The sequence below is a fragment of the Tachyglossus aculeatus genome, chromosome 7 (assembly GCF_015852505.1).
Source record: "Tachyglossus aculeatus isolate mTacAcu1 chromosome 7, mTacAcu1.pri, whole genome shotgun sequence".
Taxonomy (NCBI): Eukaryota; Metazoa; Chordata; class Mammalia; order Monotremata; family Tachyglossidae; genus Tachyglossus; species Tachyglossus aculeatus.
In genome coordinates, this window is record NC_052072.1 from 6,947,656 (window position 1) to 6,967,538 (window position 19,883).

Here is a 19,883-nt window from a genome sequence, read left to right on the forward strand (position 1 = left end):
GCTCACAGTCTCAATCACCATTTTATAGATGAGAAAGAGCATTGGCTTAGGAGTCAAAGGACCTGCGTTCTAATCTTGGCTCTGCCACTTAATAATAATAATAAGAAGAATAATGATGGCATTTGTTAAGCGCTTACTACGTGCAAAGCACTGTTCTAAGCTCGGGGGGGATACAGGGCGATCACGTTGTCCCACATGGGGCTCACAGTCTTAATCCCCATTTTACAGATGAGGAAACTGAGGCTCAGAGAAGCTGAGCGACTTGCCCAAGGTCACACAGCAGACATGTGGGGGAGCTGGGATTAGAACCCATGACCTCTGAGTCCCAAGCCCGGGCTCTTTCCACTGAGCCACGCTGCTTCGCTGCTTCACCTGAAGAATAATAATAATAATGATGGCATTTATTAAGCGCTTACTATGTGCAGAGCACTGTTCTAAGCACTGGGACGGTACAAGGGGATCAGGTTGTCCCACGTGGGGCTCACAATCATAATCCCCGTTTTACAGATGAGGTAACTGAGGCCCAGAGAAGTGAAGTGACTGGCCCAAAGTCACACAGCTGACAATTGGCGGAGCTGGGATGTGAACCCATGACCTCTGACTCCAAAGCCCGCACTCTTTCCATGGAGCCACGCTGCTTCACCTGTCTACTGTATGACCTTGGTCAAGTCACTTCACTTCTCTGCGCCTCAGTTGCCTCATCTGTAAAATGGGGATTAAGACTGAGAGCCCTGTGTGGGACAGGGACTGTGTCCAATCCGATTATCTTGTACCCACCCCAGCGCTTAGAACAGTGCCAGGCACATAGTAAGCGCTTAACAAATACCACAATTATTATTATCACTACTACCATTAATAATACCATTGATTGATTGATAAGACTGGTGGTAAGAAAGGTTAATCAGGGAAGGCTTCCTGGAGAAGGAAGGGTTTCCAAAGGGCCACACTAAGCACTGGGGAAGAGCGCAATCAAGATGCGAGCTCTGTAAATAATAATAATAATAATGTTGGTATTTGTTAAGCGCTTACTATGTGCCGAGCACTGTTCTAAGCGCTGGGGTAGATACAAGGTAATCCAATTGTCCCACATGGGGCTTACAGTCTTCACCCCCATTTTACAGATGAGGGAACTGAGGCCTAGAGAAGTGAAGTGACTTGCTCAAGGTCACACAGCAGACATGTGGTAGAGCTGGGATTCGAACCCATGACCTCTGACTCCAAAGCCCGGGCTCTTTCCACTGAGCCACGCTGCTTCCCTAAACCGAGTCCGTGGAACCGGGAGGCTACTGGGGTTCTGTGATGTTCAATCCAATCGCAATTTATTGAGCGCTTACTGTCTGCAGACCACTGGACTAAGTGCTTCTAGCCTGTGAGCCCGCTGCTGGGTAGGGACCGTCTCTCTATGTTGCCAACTTGGACTTCCCAAGCGCTTAGTACAGTGCTCTGCACACAGTAAGCGCTCAATAACTATGACTGAATGAATGAAAGAGGCCAAATAGGACACATTCCCTTCCCACAGCGAGCTGACTGTGAGCGAGGGGGCCCCGGGGGAGAAAATAATAATAATAATAATAATGGCATTTATTAAGCGCTTACTATGTGCAAAGCACTGTTCTAAGCGCTGAAAAGTACATGGGCATGTGGCAAGATGACATGCGTGAAGGCAACGGTGTGGTCGTCACTCAGTTCGGACTCTATTACGAAGGCGCCTTCGGCCTCAACAAAATGATGGTGAGTGGCCTGGGGTTGGTCGTGGGTTTGCGGGGGCGGGAACCCGTCCTGATAGCCATCCTTGGCCCTGGTGAAGTCCAAGATTGCACGTATGACAGGGCTACACGCATGACAGGGCCGCTGCCTATGTATATATGTTTGTACATATTTATTTATCTTACTTGTACATATTTATTCTACTTACTCTATTTTGTTCATACGTTTGTTGTCTGTCTCCCCCTTCTAGACTGTGAGCCCGCTGTCGGGTAGGGATCGTCTCTATATGTTGCCAACTTGGACTTCCCAAGCGCTCAGTACAGTGCTCTGCACACAGTAAGCGCTCAATAAATACGATTGAATGAATGAATATATGTATATATGTTTGTACACATTTATTTATCTTCTACATATTTATTCTATTTTGTTAATATGTTTTGTTGTCTGTCTCCCCCTTCTAGACTGTGAGCCCGCTGTCGGGTACGGATTGTCTCTAGATGTTGCCAACTTGGACTTCCCCAGCGCTCAGCACAGTGCTCTGCACACAGTAAGCGCTCAATAAATACGATTGAATGAATGAATATGTATATATGTTTGTACACATTTATTTATCTTCTACATATTCATTCTATTTTGTTAATATGTTTTGTTGTCTGTCTCCCCCTTCTAGACTGTGAGCCCGCTGTTGGGTAGGGATCGTCTCTATATGTTGTCAACTTGGAGTTCCCAAGCGCTTAGTACAGTGCTCTGCACACAGGAAGCGCTCAGTAAATACGATTGAATGAATGAATATATGTATATATGTTTGTACACATTTATTTATCTTCTACAGATTTATTTTATTAATTCTATTTTGTTAATATGTTTTGTTGTCTGTCGCCCTCTTCTAGACCGTGAGCCTGCTGTTGGGTAGGGACCGTCTCTAGATGTTGCCAACTTAGACTTCCCAAGTGTTTAGTCCAGTGCTCTGCAAACAGTAAGTGCTCAATAAATACGATTGAATGAATGAATATATGTATATATGTTGGTACATCTTTATTTCTCTTGTACATATTCTATTTTGTTGATATGTTTTGTTGTCTGTCGCCCCCTTCTAGACTGTGAGCCCGCTGTTGGGTAGGGATCGTCTCTAGATGTTGCCAACTTGGACTTCCCAAGCGCTTAGTACAGTGCTCTGCACACAGTAAGCACTCAATAAATATGACTGAATGAATGAATATATGTATATATGTTTGTACACATTTATCTTCTACATATTTATTCTATTTATTCTATTTTGTTGATATGTTTTGTTGTCTGTCGCCCCCTTCTAGACTGTGAGCCCGCTGTTGGGTAGGGACCGTCTCTAGATGTTGCCGACTTGGACTTCCCAAGTGTTTAGTCCAGTGCTCTGCACACAGTAAGTGCTCAATAAATACGACTGAATGAATATATGTATATATGTTGGTACATCTTCATTTCTCTTGTACATATTTATTCTATTTTGTTAATACGTTTTGTTGTCTGTCTCCCCCTTCTAGACTGTGAGCCCGCTGTTGGGTAGGGATCGTGTCTAGATGTTGCCAACTTGGACTTCCCAAGCGCTTAGTCCAGTGCTCTGCACCCAGTAAGCGCTCAATAAATACGATTGACTGAATCATCATCATCATCATCAATCGTATTTATTGAGCGCTTACTACGTGCAGAGCACCGGACTAAGCGCTTGGGAAGTACAAACTGGCAACATATAATAACAATGGCATTTGTTAAGCGCTTACTATGTGCAAAGCACTGTTCTAAGCGCTGGGGGGGATACAAGGTGATTACGTTGTCCCACGTGGGGCTCACAGTCTTAATCCCCATTTTACAGATGAGGGAACTGAGGCCCAGAGAAGTGAAGTGACTGGCCCAAAGTCACACAGCTGACAATTGGTGGAGCTGGGATTTGAACCCATGACCTCTGACTCCAAAGCCCGCACTCTTTCCATGGAGCCACGCTGCTTCACCTGTCTGCTGCACGACCTTGGGCAAGTCATTTCACTTCTCTGTGCCTCAGCTGCCTCATCTGTAAAATGGGGATTAAGACTGAGAAGTTACGTGACTTGCCCAAGGTCACACAGCAGACATGTGGCAGAGCTGTCTCTATATTCAACATCTAGAGACGGTCCCTACCCAACAGTGGGCTCACGGTCTAAAAGGGGGGGAGACGGAGAACAGAACCAAACATACTAACAAAATAAAATCGATAGAATAGATATGTACAAATAAAATAAATAAATAAATAGAGTAAAAAATATGTACAAACATATATACAGGTATATATGTATATATATGTATATATGAATATATGAATGAATGAATGAGGGAGGAAGAGCCAGGGAAATTGGGGATGGCTTACCTGGGCAGGATGTCCCCGTGACCCAGCTGGCCTTCCTTCCCTTTCCCCCAGCTCCACACCTCCGTCCTCAGCGACGGGAGCAGCGCGTCCGCTTCGCCGCTGTACGTGGGGGTCAGCACCACCGTCCGCGGCTTGGCCCGCGCCGCCTTCCTCAAGAGCCTGGGGGACACTGGGGCGGCCCGCAAGGACGGCAAACACGTCAGTCGGACCGCCCGCTGCCGGCACCCCAACCGACGGCCGGCCAATCCGATTTTCTGAGCGCTTAGTCCGTGCGATCAATCCAAAAATCAATCGTATTTATTGAGAGCGCTTACTGTGTGCAGGGCGCTGGACTAAGCGCTTGGGAGGGGACGGTACAACAATAAGCAGACACGAGAGCGCTTCCTGTGATCTTTTAGACTGTGAGCCCCATGTTGGGTAGGGACTGTCTCTATATGTTGCCAATTTGGACTTCCCAAGCGCTTAGTACAGTGCTCTGCACATAGTAAGCGCTCAATAAATATGATTGATTGTTTGATTGATTGATCTACTTTACCCAAGGCACAAATAGGGGCCCCTTAGAGCAGAACGTTTAAAGGGCAACCTACAACAGTGGCTGTGTCTGACTTTCAAATGACCCCAGTCGTTTGAATGAGACCTTCCTCATTCAATCAATCAATCGTATTTATTGAGCGCTTATTGTGTGCAGAGCACTGTACTAAGCACTTGGGAGGGGACGGTACAACAATAAGCAGACACGAGAGCGCTTCCTGTGATCTTTTAGACTGTGAGCCCCTTTTAGACTGTGAGCCCAATGTTGGGTAGGGACTGTCTCTATATGTTGCCAATTTGGACTTCCCAAGCGCTTAGTACAGTGCTCTGCACATAGTAAGCACTCAATAAATATGATTGATTGATTGATCTACTTTACCCAAGGCACAAATAGGGGCCCCTTAGAGCAGAACGTTTAAGGTAAGGCAACCTACAACGGTGGCTGTGTCTGACTTTCAAATGACCCCAGTCGTTTGAATGAGACCTTCCTCATTCAATCAATCAATCATATTTATTGAGCGCTTACTGTGTGCAGAGCACTGGACTGAGCGCTTGGGAGGGGATGGTACAACAATAAGCAGACACGTGAGCGCTTCCTGTGATCTTTTGGACTGTGAGCCCCTTTTAGACTGTGAGCCCAATGTTGGGTAGGGACTGTCTCTATATGTTGCCAATTTGGACTTCCCAAGCGGTTAGTACAGTGCTCTGCACATAGTAAGCGCTCAATAAATATGATTGATTGATTGATTGATCTACTTTACCCAAGGCACAAATAGGGGCCCCTTAGAGCAGAACGTTTAAGGTAGGGCAACCTACAACGGTGGCTGTGTCTGACTTTCAAATGACCCCAGTCGTTTGAATGAGACCTTCCTCATTCAATCAATCAATCGTATTTATTGAGCGCTTACTGTGTGCAGAGCACTGGGCTAAGCGCTTGGGAAGTACAAGTTGGCAACATACGGAGACGGTCCCTACCCAACAGTGGGCTCTCAGTCTAGAAGGGGGAGACAGACGACAAAACAAAACATATTAACCAAATAAAATAAGGAGAATAAATATGTACAAATAAAATAAATACATAAATGGAGTAAAACATCTGTACAAACATATATCCAGGTGCTGTGGGGAGGGGACGGAGGTAAGGTGGGGGAGAGGAAGGAGGGGGCTGAGTGTGGGAAGGCCTCCTGGAGGAGGTGAGCTCTCAGTATTCATTCATTCATTCAGTTGTATTTATTGAGCGCTTACTGTGTGCACAGCACTGTACTAAGCGCTTGGGAAGTCCAAGCTGGCAACACAGTGCTGTGCACACAGTAAGCGCTCAGTAAATACGATTGATTGATTAGTACAGTGCTCTGCACACAGTAAGTGCTTAATAAATACGATTGATTGATTGGTTGATTAGTCCAGTGCTCTGCACACAGTGAGTGCTCAATAAATACGACTGATTATTATATACAGGTGAGGGAACTGAGGCCCAGAGAAGTGAAGTGACTTTCTTTGAGACTGTGAGCCCACTGTTGGGTAGGGACTGTCTCTATATGTTGCCAACTTGTACTTCCCAAGCGCTTGGTACAGTGCTCTGCACACAGTAAGCGCTCAACAAATACGATTGATTGATTGACTGATTTCTGGAGAAGCTGCTGTGGCTCAGTGGAAAGAGCCTGGGCTTTAGGGTCAGAGGTCATGGGTTCAAATCCCAGCTCTGCCAACTATCAGCTGTGTGAATATATACCTGTATATATGTATATGTAGGGACTGTATCTATATGTTGCCGATCTGTGCTTCCCAAGCGCTTAGTACAGTGCTGTGCACACAGTAAGCGCTCAATAAATACGACTGAATGAATGAATGACTTTGGGCAAGTCACTTCACTTCTCTGGGCCTCAGTTCCCTCATCTGTAAAATGGGGATTAAAATTGTGAGCCCCCCCGTGGGACAACCTGATCACCTCGTAACCTCCCCAGCACTTAGAACAGTGCTTGGCACATGGTAAGCGCTTAACAAATACCAACATTATTATTATTATTATTTCCCAAGGTCCCGTGGGACAACCTGATCACCTCATAACCTCCCCAGCGCTTAGAACAGCGCTTGGCACATAGCAAGCACTTAACAAATACCAACATTATTCTTATTATTATTTCCCAAGGTCCCGTGGGGCAACCTGATCACCTGGTAACCTCCCCAGCGCTTAGAACAGTGCTTGGCACATAGTAAGCGTTTAATACCAACATTATTCTTATTATTATTTCCCATGGTCCCGTGGGACAACCTGATCACCTCGTCACCTCCCCAGTGCTTAGAACAGCGCTTGGCACATAGCAAGCGCTTAACAAATACCAACATTATTATAATTATTATTTCCCAAGGCGCCGTGGGACAACCTGATCACCTTGTAACCTCCCCAGCGCTTAGAACAGTGCTTGGCACATAGCAAGCGCTTAACACATACCAACATTATTATTATTATTATTATTTCCCAAGGTCCCGTGGGCCAACCTGATCATCTTGTAACCTCTCCAGCGCTTGGAACAGTGCTTGGCACATAGCAAGCGCTTAACAAATACCAACATCATTATTATTATTATTTCCCAAGGTCCCGTGGGACATCATCATCATCATCAATCGTATTTATTGAGCACTTACTGTGTGCAGAGCACTGTACTAAGTGCTTGGGAAGTACAAGTTGGCAACCTGATCACCTCGTAACCTCCCCAGCGCTTAGAACAGTGCCTGGCACATAGCAAGCGCTTAACAAATACCAATATCATTATTATTATTATTGTTTCCCAAGGTCCCGTGGGCCAACCTGATCACCTTGTAACCTCCCCAGTGCTTAGAACAGCGCTTGGCACATAGCAAGCGCTTAACAAATACCAACATTATTCTTATTATTTCCCAAGGCGCCGTGGGACAACTTGATCACCTCGTAACCTCCCCAGCGCTTAGAACAGTGCTTGGCACATAGCAAGCGCTTAACAAATACCAACATTATTATTATTATTATTTCCCAAGGTCCCGTGGGACAACCTGATCACACTGTAACCTTCCCAGCGCTTAGAACAGTGCTTGGCACATAGCAAGTGCTTAACAAATACCAACATCATTATTATTATTATTTCCCAAGGCACCGTGGGACATCATCCTCAACATCAATCATATTTATTGAGCGTTTACTGTGTGCAGAGCACTGTACTAAGCACTTGGGAAGTACAAGTTGGCAACCTGATCACCTCGTAACCTACCCAGCGCTTAGAACAGTGCTTGGCACATAGCAAGCGCTTAACAAATACCAATATCATTATTATTATTATTGTTTCCCAAGGTCCCGTGGGGCAACCTGATCACTTCGTAACCTCCCCAGCGCTTAGAACAGTGCTTGGCACATAGCAAGCGCTTAACAAATACCAACATTATTATTATTTCCCAAGGTCCCGTGGGTCAACCTGATCACCTCGTAACCTCCCCAGCACTTAGAACAGTGCTTGGCACATAGCAAGCACTTAACAAATACCAACATCATTATTATTATTATTATTGTTTCCCAAGGTCCTGTGGGCCAACCTGATCACCTCGTAACCTCCCCAGCGCTTAGAACAGTGCTTGGCACATAGCAAGCGCTTAACAAATACCAACATTATTCTTATTATTTCCCAAGGCGCCGTGGGACAGCTTGATCACCTCGTAACCTCCCCAGCGCTTAGAACAGTGCTTGGCACATAGCAAGTGCTTAACAAATACCAACATCATTATTATTATTATTATTGTTTCCCAAGGTCCCGTGGGCCACCCTGATCACCTCGTAACCTCCCCAGCGCTTAGAACAGTGCTTGGCACATAGCAAGCGCTTAACAAATACCAACATTATTATTATTTCCCAAGGCGCCGTGGGACAACTTGATCACCTCGTAACCTCCCCAGCACTTAGAACAGTGCTTGGCACATAGCAAGTGCTTAACAAATACCAACATTATTCTTATTATTATTTCCCAAGGTCCCATGGGACAACCTGATCACCTCGTAACCTCCCCAGCGCTGAGAACAGTGCTTGGCACATAGCAAGCGCTTAACAAATACCAACATTATTATTATTTCCCAAGATCCTGTGGGACAACCTGATCACCTCGTAACCTCCCCAGCGCTTAGAACAGTGCTTGGCACATAGTAAGCGCTTAACAAATACCAACATCATCATTATTATTATTGTTATTATTTCCCAAGGTCCCGTGGGACAACCTGATCACCATTATTATCAATATTTCCCAAGGCACCGTGGGCCAACCTGATCACCTCGTAACCTCCCCAGTGCTTAGAACAGTGCTTGGCCCATAGTAAGCGCTTAATAAATGCAATCATTATGATTCTTCTTATTAATAAATACGATTGATTGATTGATTGATTCCCCAAGGTCACCCCGGAGGGGCGGAACGGAGGTCCCCTGAGTGGCGTTCGTTCCCTGAATGGTGTCTCTCCGCCGCAGCCCACCTTGGGAGAGCAAGCCGGGCAGGGACAGCCTGCGACTGCCGCCCTCGGTTTCCTCCTCCCTGACGTCCACGAGGCTGGAGCTCTTCTTGCCCTGCAGCGAGTCCAGCCTGACCCGCTCCTCCCGGCAGTCCCTGGGCCCGTCGGGGCCCGCCGGCGAGCCCGCCTCGCCCCCGGGAAGGTTCATCGCCTTCCTGAGCGACAGGGCGCCGGCTTCGTAGGTGGCGGCCACGCGGACCCCCACGGCCGAGGCGCAGGACATCACCAGGCTGTTGAGGGCGGACGGGCCCAGCGTCGGGGGGCTGGGGCTCGCTTCTTCCGCAAGGGGTTGAAACTAGAAAGAGAAATCCAACTGTGAGCCCACTGTTGCGTAGGGACTGTCTCCATATGTTGCCAACTTGGACTTCCCAAGCGCTTAGTCCAGTGCTCTGCACACAGTAAGCGCTCAATAAATACGACTGATTGATTGATTTCTACCTTTTTCCTCCCCCGGAACCCTGCTTGCCTCATTCGTATTCGCTCAATAAATAAGATTGAATGAATACCTCGCCTCGTTGCTCTCCTACTATAACCCTGTCCACGCAGTTCACTCTTCTAAGGCCACCCTACTCACCGAACCTCCATATCGTCCATCTCACCGCCGACCTCTTGTCCACGTCCAATCTCTGGCCCGGAATTCCCTCCCGCTTCATCTAATACTAATAATGATGGCATTTATTAAGCGCTTACTCTGTGCAAAGCACTGTTCTAAGCGCTGGGGAGGTTATAATCAATCAATCAATCAATGGCATTTATTGAGCGCTCACTGTGTGCAGAGCACTGTAGTAAGCACTTGGGAAGTACAAGTTGGCAACATATACAGTCCCTACCCAACAGTGGGCTCACAGTCTTAAAGGGGGAGACAGAGAACAAAACCAAACATACTAACAAAATAAAATAGAATAGATATGTACAAGTGAAATAGAGTAATAAATATGTACACACATATATACATATATACAGGTGCTGTGGGGAAGGGAAGGAGGTGAGATGGGGGAGGGAGAAGGGGATGAGGAGGAGAGGAAGGAAGGGGCTCAGTGTGGGAAGGCCTCCTGGAGGAGGTGAGCTCTCAGTAGGGCCTTGAAGGGAGGAAGAGAGCCAGCTTGGCGGATGGGCAGAGGGATTGGGGGCATTCCGGGCCCGGGGGAGGACGTGAGCCGGGGGTCGACGGCGGGACAGGCGAGAACGAGGCCTAACGGTGAGGAGATTAGCGGTGGCAGAGGAGCGGAGGGTGAGGGCTGGGCTGGAGAAGGACAGAAGGGAGGCACTGGGGAGGCTGCAAGGTGATCAGGTTGTCCCATGGGGGGCTCAGAGTCTTAATCCCCATTTTACAGATGAGGGAACTGAGGCACAGAGAAGTGAAGTGACTTGCCCAAAGTCACACAGCTGATACGTCGTGGAGCGGGGATTTGAACTCATGACCTCTGACTCTAAAGCCCGGGCTCTTTCCACTGAGCCACACTGCTTCTCTATCTGTCGTATCCGACAGACGATCACTCTCCCCCCTCACATCTCCTCCAAGAGGCCTTCCCTGACTAAGCCCTCCTTTCCTCTTCTCCCACTCCCTTCTGTGTCGCCCCGATTTGCTCCCTTCCTTCCCCCCCCTTCCTCAGCCCCGCGTTACTCGTTCATTCTTATTATCGTATTTATTGAGCACTTACTGTGTGCACTGGGATAGACAGAGAAGCAGCGTGGCTAAGTGGAAAGAACCCGGGCTTGGGAGTCAGAGGACGTGGGTTCTAATCCTGGCTCTGCCATCTGTCTGCTGGGTGACCTTGCCAAGCCACTTTACTTCTCTGGGCCTCAGTTACCTCTTTCATTCATTCATTCAATCGTATTCATTGAGCGCTTACTGTGTGCAGAGCACTGGACTAAGCGCTTGGGAAGTCCAAGTTGGCAACATATAGAGACGGTCCCTACCCAACAGCAGAGAATCATCATCATCATCATCAATCGTATTTATTGAGCGCTTACAGTGTGCAGAGCACTGTACTAAGCGCTTGGGAAGTACAAGTTGGCAACATATAGAGACGGTCCCTACCCAACAGTGGGCTCAACGTATAGAGACGGTCCCTAACGTCTCCCTACCGTGAACAACGGGCTCACAGTCAAGAAGCAGCGTGGCTCAGTGGAAAGAGCCCAGGCTTTGGAGTCAGAGGTCATGGGTTCGAATTCCGGCTCCACCAATTGTCAGCTGTGTGACTTTGGGCAAGTCATTTCACTTCTCTGGGCCTCAGTTCCCTCATCTGGAAAATGGGGATTAAGACTGTGAGACCCCCGTGGGACAACCTGACCACCTGGGAACCTCCCTATCGCTTAGAACAGTGCTTTGCACATAGTAAGCGCTTAATAAATGCCATCATTATTATTATTAGAAGGGGGAGACAGACAACAAAACAAAACGTGTGGACAGGTGTCCAGTCGTCAGTCCTTGTCCCACACGGGGCTCACAGTCACAATCCCCATTTTACAGCTGAGGCACAGAGAAGTGAAGTGACTTGCCCGAGGTCACACAGCAGACTAGTGGTGGAGCTGGGATGATACTGGTGCATATTTACTATATTTTGTTAATGATGCGCATAGAGCTTTAATAATATTTATTCTGACGGTTTTGACACCTGTCCCCATGTTCTGTTTTGTTGTCTGTCTCATCATCAATCGTATTTATTGAGTGCTTACTGTGTGCAGAGCACTGTACTAAGCGCTTGGGAAGTACAAATTGGCAACATATAGAGACAGTCCCTACCCAACAGTGGGCTCACAGTCTAAAAGGGGGAGACAGAGAACAAAACCAAACATACTAACAAAATAAAATATATAGAATAGGCATGTACAAGCAAAATAAATAAATAAATAGAGTAATCTCCATCTTCTAGACTGTGAGCCCGCTGTTGGGTAGGGACCGTCTCTCTGTTTCCGACTTGTCCTTCCCAAGCGCTTAGTCCAGTGCTCTGCACACAGTAAGCGCTCAATAAATACGATTGAATGAATGAGCCCGGGCTCTGTGTGCTACGCCAAGCTGCTTAATGGAGACTTGCATATGGTGAACACGTTAAAAAAAAAAAAAGGAGGCCAAACATCAGTCCCAGAGTTCAAGTCCTCTTGCTGCCTAAAGCGGTGTGATTATTATTATTATTTTTTAAATGAGTGGGTGGTTAGCTTAGCTGAACAATAACAAATGATTACCTTTGTTCCTTGCAGGAAGGGTAACTGGTGTGGGTTAATAATTATTTAGTTGCAAAAAAATCCAAGGACGTCAACTCTACAGGATGCTAGAATACTTTTTTCCAGGCTTCTTTGAAAAGCTTGGCTTAGAACACGCACACGTTAGTATTTATATTTTCACACTTATTATAAGGGCAGGGATTGTCTCTCTTTATGGCTGTATTGTAATAATAATAGTAATGATGATGATGGTATTTGTTAAGTGCTTACTATGTGCAAAGCACTGGTCTAATAATAATAATAATAATGATGGCATTTATTAAGCGCTTACTATGTGCAAAGCACTGTTCTAATAATAATAATAATAATGGCATTTATTAAGCACTTACTATGTGCAAAGCACTGTTCTAATAATAATAATAATAATAATGGCATTTATTAAGTGCTTACTATGTGCAAAGCACTGTTCTAAGCGCTGAGCGCTGGGGTGGATACAAGGTGATCAGGTTGTCCCACGGCGGGGGGGGGGGGGGGGCGGGGGCTCACAGTCTTCATCCCCATTTTACAGATGAGGGAACTGAGGCCCAGAGAAGTGAAGTGACTTGCCCAAAGTCACACAGATGACAGTTGGCGGAGCTGGATTTGAACCCAAGACCTCTGACTCCAAAGCCCGGGCTCTTTCCACTGAGCCACGCAGCTTTTCACTCATTCACTCATTCAACTGTATTTATTGAGCGCTTACTGTGTGCAGAGGACTGTACTAAGCGCTTGGAAAGTTCAAATCAGCAACAAAGAGAGACAATCCCTGTCCACAATGGGCTCACAGTCTAGAAGGGGGGAGACAGACTCCAAACAAGTAAACAGGCATGAATAGCATCAATATAAATAGAGTTATATATATAAATTACTCCACAACCTGCCAGATGTCATTCATTATACTGATGGATAAAATGAAAGCATTTATATATATATATATGTATATATATGTATATATATACATATATATATATATATACACACACACATCAAAACAAGTAAAGGGGCATTAATGTAAAAGACTAGAATTATAGATATGTACATATATATATATATACAACTTTTGTGGAGCAGGGAGGGGGGTAGAGCAATGGGAGCCAGTCAGGGTGATGGGTGCGGGGGAGCTGAAGAAAACTTGTACTTCCCAAGCGCTTAGTCCAGTGCTCTGCACACAGTAAGTACTCAATAAATACGATTGAATGAATGAATGAATGAATGAAAAGGGGGGCTTAGTCTTTCCCTGTAAGTTTTTATGGGGCAATCAATCAATAAACCAGTAGTGTGTATTAAGCGCTAATAATAATAATAATTGTGGTAATAATTGTGGAATAATTGTGGGAAGCAGCGTGGCTCAGTGGAAAAGCCCGGGCTTGGGAGTCGGAGGTCATGGGTTCTAATCCCGGCTCCGCCAACTGTCAGCTGTGTGACTTTGGGCAAGTCACTTCACTTCTCTGGGCCTCAGTCACCTCTTCTGTAAAACGGGGATGAAGACTGTGAGCCCCCCGTGGGACAACCTGATCATCTTGTAGCCTCCCCAGTGCTTAGAACAGTGCTTTGCACATAGTAAGCGCTTAATAAATGCCATCATTATTCTATCTGTAATTTATTCATTTACATTAATGTCCGTCTCCCTCTCTAGACCGTAAGCTTGTTGTGGGCAGGGAATGTAACCGTAATATTGTTATAGTGTACTTTCCCAAGTGCTTAGTACACTGCTCCGCACACAGTAAGCACTCAATAAATATGAATGACTGACTGAAAGACTCTGGGCCTGGGAATCAAAGGACATGGGTTCCAATCCTGCCTCTGCTAGTTAACTGCTGCGTAACCTCAGGCAACTCACTTTGCTTCTCTGTGCCTCAGCTCTCTCATCTGCAAAATGGGGGTTCAATTTCTGTCCTACTAGGCTGTGCGCACCATGTGAAACCCGGTTATCTACCCCAACGCTTAGTTGGGAGTCGGAGGACTTGGGTTCTAATCCCGGCTCCACCTTGGGCAAGTCACTAGCTTCTCTGTGCCTCAGTTATCTCAAATGTAAAATGGGGATCAAGACCGTGAGCCCCACAAGGGACAACCTGATTACCTTGTTATCTACCCCAGCGCTTGGTACAGTGCTTGGCACATAGTAAGCGCTCATCAAATACCACTATTATTATTACCACCACTACAGTGTGTTTCAGATTGAGTTCCCTTCCTGTCAAATTGCTTTCCAAAGAAACTCCTTGATTGACAAGAGAATGACATCATTCCTATTGACATGAGGTCCTGAATCTAGACGCGGAACTGGTGTTTGCTAAGGAGCCACATCAGGGAAGGGAGGAGCGGAAAAATAAAAAATCAGTTCTTATCTCTAAGGGATCTGAGTCACCCATTCCAGACCAGGGATCCAAGTTCAAAGTCAAAGGAAAACTGAAGCCTGAATCCTCCACAGGCTTATTAATTCATTCATTTAATCGTATTTATTGAGCACTGACTGTGTGCAGAGCACTGTACTAAGCACTTGGGAAGTCCAAGTTGGCACCATAGAGAGACGGTCCCTACCCAACAGGGGGCTTACAGTCTAGAAGGGGGAGACAGACAAAAAGAAACCATATTAACAAAATAAAATAAGTAGAATAAATATGTACAAATGAAATAAATTGATAAATAGAGTAATAAGTACGTACAACTGTGGGGAGGGGAAGGGGGTAAGGCGGGGAGATGGGGGGGAGAGGACAATTGGAGGAGGCTCATTCAATTCATTCATTCAATCGTATTTATTGAGCGCTGACTGTGTGCAGAGCACTGGACTAAGTGCTTGGGAAGCCCAAGTTGGCAACACAGAGAGACGGTCCCTACCCGACAGCAGGCTCACAGTCTAGAAGGGGGAGACAGACAACAAGGCAAAACATATTAACAAAATAAAATAAGTAGAATAAATATGTACAAATAAAATAAATTGATAATAAATATGTACAACTGTGGGGAGGGGAAGGAGGTAAGGCGGGGAGATGAGGAGGGGGAGAGGACAATTGGAGGAGGCTCATTCAATTCATTCATTCATTCAATCGTATTTATTGAGTGCTTACTGTGCGCAGAGCACTGGACTAAGCGCTTGGGAAGTCCAAGTTGGCAACATAGAGAGACGGTCCCTACCCGACAGCGGGCTCACAGTCTAGAAGGGGGAGACAGACAACAAGACAAAACATATTAACAAAATAAAATAAGTAGAATAAATATGTACAAATAAAATAAATCGATAAATAGAGTAATAAATACGTACAACTGTAGGGAGGGGAAGGAGGTAAGGCGGGGAGATGAGAGGGGGAGAGGACAATTGGAGGAGGCTCATTCAATTCATTCATTCATTCAATTGTATTTATTGAGCGCTGTGTGCAGAGCACTGTACTAAGCACTTGGGAAGTCCAAGTTGGCAACACAGGGAGATGGTCCCTACCCAACAGGGGGTTCACAGTCTAGAAGGGGGAGACAGACAACAAGACAAAACATATTAACAAAATAAAATAAGTAGAATAAATATGTACAAATAAAATAAATTGATAAATAGAGTAATAAATACGTACAACTGTGGGGAGGGGAAGGAGGTAAGGCGGGGAGATGAGGAGGGGGAGAGGACAATTGGAGGAGGCTCATTCAATTCATTCATTCATTCAATCGTATTTATTGAGCGCTGACTGTGCGCAGAGCACTGGACTAAGTGCTTGGGAAGTCCAAGTTGGTAACATAGAGAGACGGTCCCTACCCGACAGCGGGCTCACAGTCTAGAAGGGGGAGACAGACAACAAGACAAAACATATTAACAAAATAAAATAAGTAGAATAAATATGTACAAATAAAATAAATTGATAAATAGAGTAATAAATACGTACAACTGTGGGGAGGGGAAGGAGGTAAGGCGGGGAGATGAGGAGGGGGAGAGGACAATTGGAGGAGGCTCATTCAATTCATTCATTCATTCAATCGTATTTATTGAGCGCTTACTGTGCGCAGAGCACTGGACTAAGCGCTTGGGAAGTCCAAGTTGGCAACATAGAGAGACAGTCCCTACCCAACAGTGGGCTCACAGTCTAGAAGGGGGAGACACACAACAAGACAAAACATATTAATAAAATAAATAGAATAAATATGTACAAATAAAACAAATAGAGTAATAAATACGTCACGGGGTGATACATACACCGACCTCCCCAGGTACACTCTCTAAATCAGGATATTTCTCCAAGAAAAACTAATACAGGAATCTGCCCTCACTCTTGAGAGCCAAAGCCGGGTCTGATTACAAGGAAACCGTTTCAGAATGGCAGCGCTAAAGGGGAAAAAAAAAATCCAGCCATTTTCACTGTTCTGATGCGCCCATAAGGGACACCTTTCTGGGCAAAATTCCCTTTTAGCTTCAAAATGAAAGGTACCAGAAGTTGCCATTTTTGTCCAAAGGCACCGGGATTTAGAGAAGCAGTGTGGCTCAGTGGAAAGAGTCCGGGCTTGGGAGTCAGAGGTCGTGGGTTCTAATCCCGACTCCGCCACTGGTCGGCTGTGTGACCCTAGGCAAGGTCACTTCACTTCTCGGAGCATCAATTCCCTCATCTGTAAAATGGGGATGAAGACTGTGAGCCCCCCGTGGGACAACCTGATCACCTTGTATCCCTCCCAGCGTTTAGAACAGTGCTTTGCACATAGTAAGCGCTTAACAAATGCCATCATCATCATCACCACCATTTGGATTGAGTATCGTGATTACAATTCTGGCTGATGCAGCCTCTGAAGTAGTTTTCAAAATATACTAAGTGTGGTATTTGGTATTTCGCACTTCCTCAATATCTTGGAATTTCCCCGAGCTTTTCCTCTAGTTGGTCTGTTTTCTCCGGCCTGCTTTCTAATAGAGCACGCTGACGCCAATTTCCTGGCCATAACGGATGAGACATAATGGACACCCACATCCTCAGCTCCCCTAACGTCAACCGACTCACTGCAGTTCCATCTCGTCTATCTCGCCGACGATCGATCGATCGATCGTATTTATTGAGCGCATACTGTGTGCAGAGCACTGGACTAAGCGCTTGGGAAGTCCAAGTTGGCAACATCTAGAGACGGTCCCTACCCAACAGTGGGCTCACGGTCTAAAAGGGGGAGACAGAGAACAAAACCAAACATACTAACAAAATAAAATAAATAGAATAGATATGTACAAGTAAAATAAATAGAGTAATAAATATGTACAAACATATATACATATATACAGGTGCTGTGGGGAAGGGAAGGAGGTAAGATGGGGGGATGGAGAGGGGGACGAGGGGGAGATCGCTCGCTCACGTCCTCCCTCTGGCCTGGAATTCCCTCCCTCCTCATATCACTCTCCCCATCTTCAAAGCCTTATCAATCAATCAATCAATCAATCGCATTTATTGAGCGCTTACTATGTGCAGAGCACTGTACTAAGCGCTTGGGAAGTACAAATTGGCAACATATAGAGACAGTCCCTACCCAACAGTGGGCTCACAGTCTAAAAGGGGGAGACAGAGAACAAAACCAAACATACTAACAAAATAAAATAAATAGAATAGATATGTACAAGTAAAATAAATAAATAGAGTAATAAATCTGTACAAACATATATACATATATATGCTTATGAAAAGCACACCTCCTCCAAGAGGTCTTCCCCAATACAGCCCTCATTTCCTCTTCTCCCTCTTTCTTCTGCGTCACCCTCCCACTTCGATTTGCACCCCCAGACTGTAAGCTCCTCGTGGGCAGAGAATGTGTCTGCCAATTCTCTTACACTGCACTCTCCCAAGTGCTTAGTACAGTGCTCTGCACACAGTAAGGGCTTAATAAATGGGATTAATTGTTGGATAAACCCCGACCTAAAGACCCTTTATACATGGGCAGTCAAATGGGAGAGTCCAATACAGTTGATAGATTCTATTTTTGATGTGTCTCTCCCCCCTTCCAGACTGTGAGCCTGTTGTGGGCCGGGATTGTCTCTCTCTGTTGCTGAAATGTACTTTCTGGGCACTTAGTACAGTTGCTCTGCACAAAGTAAGCGCTCAATAAATACGACTGAATGAATGAAGGATAGACAGGATCCCTTTTCTCTCGGTGCTTAAAGTCATTAAGTGGGGGAAATTCATTCATTCATTCATTCAATCGTATTTATTGAGCTGACAATTGGCGGAGCTGGGATTTGAACCCATGACCTCTGACTCCAAAGCCCGGGCTCTTTCTACTGAGCCATGCAGGTTCTATATGTTGCCAACTTGTACTTCCCAAGCACTTAGTACAGTGTTGTGCACACAGTAAGCGCTCAATAAATACGATTGAATGAATGAATGAATGAATTTCCCCCACTTAATGACTTTAAGCACCGAGAGAAAAGGGATCCTGTCTATCCTTCATTCAATCGTATTTATTGAGCGCTTACTTTGTGCAGAGCAACTGTACTAAGTGCCCAGAAAGTACATTTCAGCAACAGAGAGAGTCAATCCCGGCCCACAACAGGCTCACAGTCAAGAAGGGGGGAGAGACACATCAAAAATAGAGTCTATCAACTGTATTGGACTCTCCCATCTGATTGCCCATGTATAAAGGGTCTTTAGGTCGGGGTTTATTCAACAATTAATCCCATTTAGTAAGCCCTTACTGTGTGCAGAGCACTGTACTAAGCACTTGGGAGACTTTGTGACTCTGGGCAAGTCACTTCACTTCTCTGGGCCTCAGTTACCTCATCTGTAAAATGGGGATTAAGATTGTGAGCCCCACATGGGACAACCTGATCACCTTGTATCCCCCCAGCACTTAGAACAGTGCTTTTCACATAGTAAGTGCTTAACAAATACCATCATTATTACTATTATTATATAGAGATGGTCCCTACCCAACAATGGGCTCACAGTCTAGAAGGGGGAGACAGACAACAAAACAAAATGTGGAGATGAGGGCAGAAGGTAGCTAAATCCCAGGATCCAAAGAAAAAGAAGGAAAAATGTGTCTGAGGAGACGGACTCGTTCTGAGTAAATTCCTCTGAACCACCCAAACCCACCCCTGAAAAAACTGTACACAGACAAGGTGACTCCACGGACCGGCAGCTGGTCGTGGTGAGGGATCGTGTCTACCTTTCATTCATTCAATCGTATTTACTGAGCGCTTACTGTGTGCGGAGCACTGTACTAAGCGCTTGGGAAGTACAAGTCGCAACATACATAAAATATTTATTTTATTTTGTTAATATGTTTGGTTCTGTTCTCTGTCTCCCCCTTCTAGACTGTGAGCCCACTGTTGCGTAGGGACTGTCTCTATATGTTGCCAACTTGGACTTCCCAAGCACTTAGTACAGTGCTGTGCACACAGTAAGTGCTCAATAAATACGATTGATTGATTGATTGATTGATTGATCATACAGAGATGGTCCCTACCCAACAACGGGCTCACAGTCTAGAAGGGGGAGACAGACGAGGGGGAGAGGAAGGAAGGGGCTCAGTGTGGGAAGGCCTCCTGGAGTAGGTGAGCTCTATGTAGGGCCTTGAAGGGAGGAAGAGAGCCAGCTTG

General features: G+C 45.7%; 1 protein-coding gene across 1 annotated transcript in view; it reads right to left on the reverse strand.

Annotated features, from left to right (window-relative positions):
- ALS2 (alsin Rho guanine nucleotide exchange factor ALS2) overlaps positions 1-19,883 on the reverse strand; it is a 148,344-nt gene that overhangs the window by 93,472 nt on the left and 34,989 nt on the right. The window contains exons 5-6 of the mRNA XM_038748910.1: positions 9,101-9,431; positions 4,085-4,253 (exon numbers count right to left, since the gene is read on the reverse strand). Coding sequence (XP_038604838.1) covers positions 4,085-4,253; positions 9,101-9,431 — 500 coding nt within the window. The remainder of the gene's footprint in view (positions 1-4,084; positions 4,254-9,100; positions 9,432-19,883) is intronic.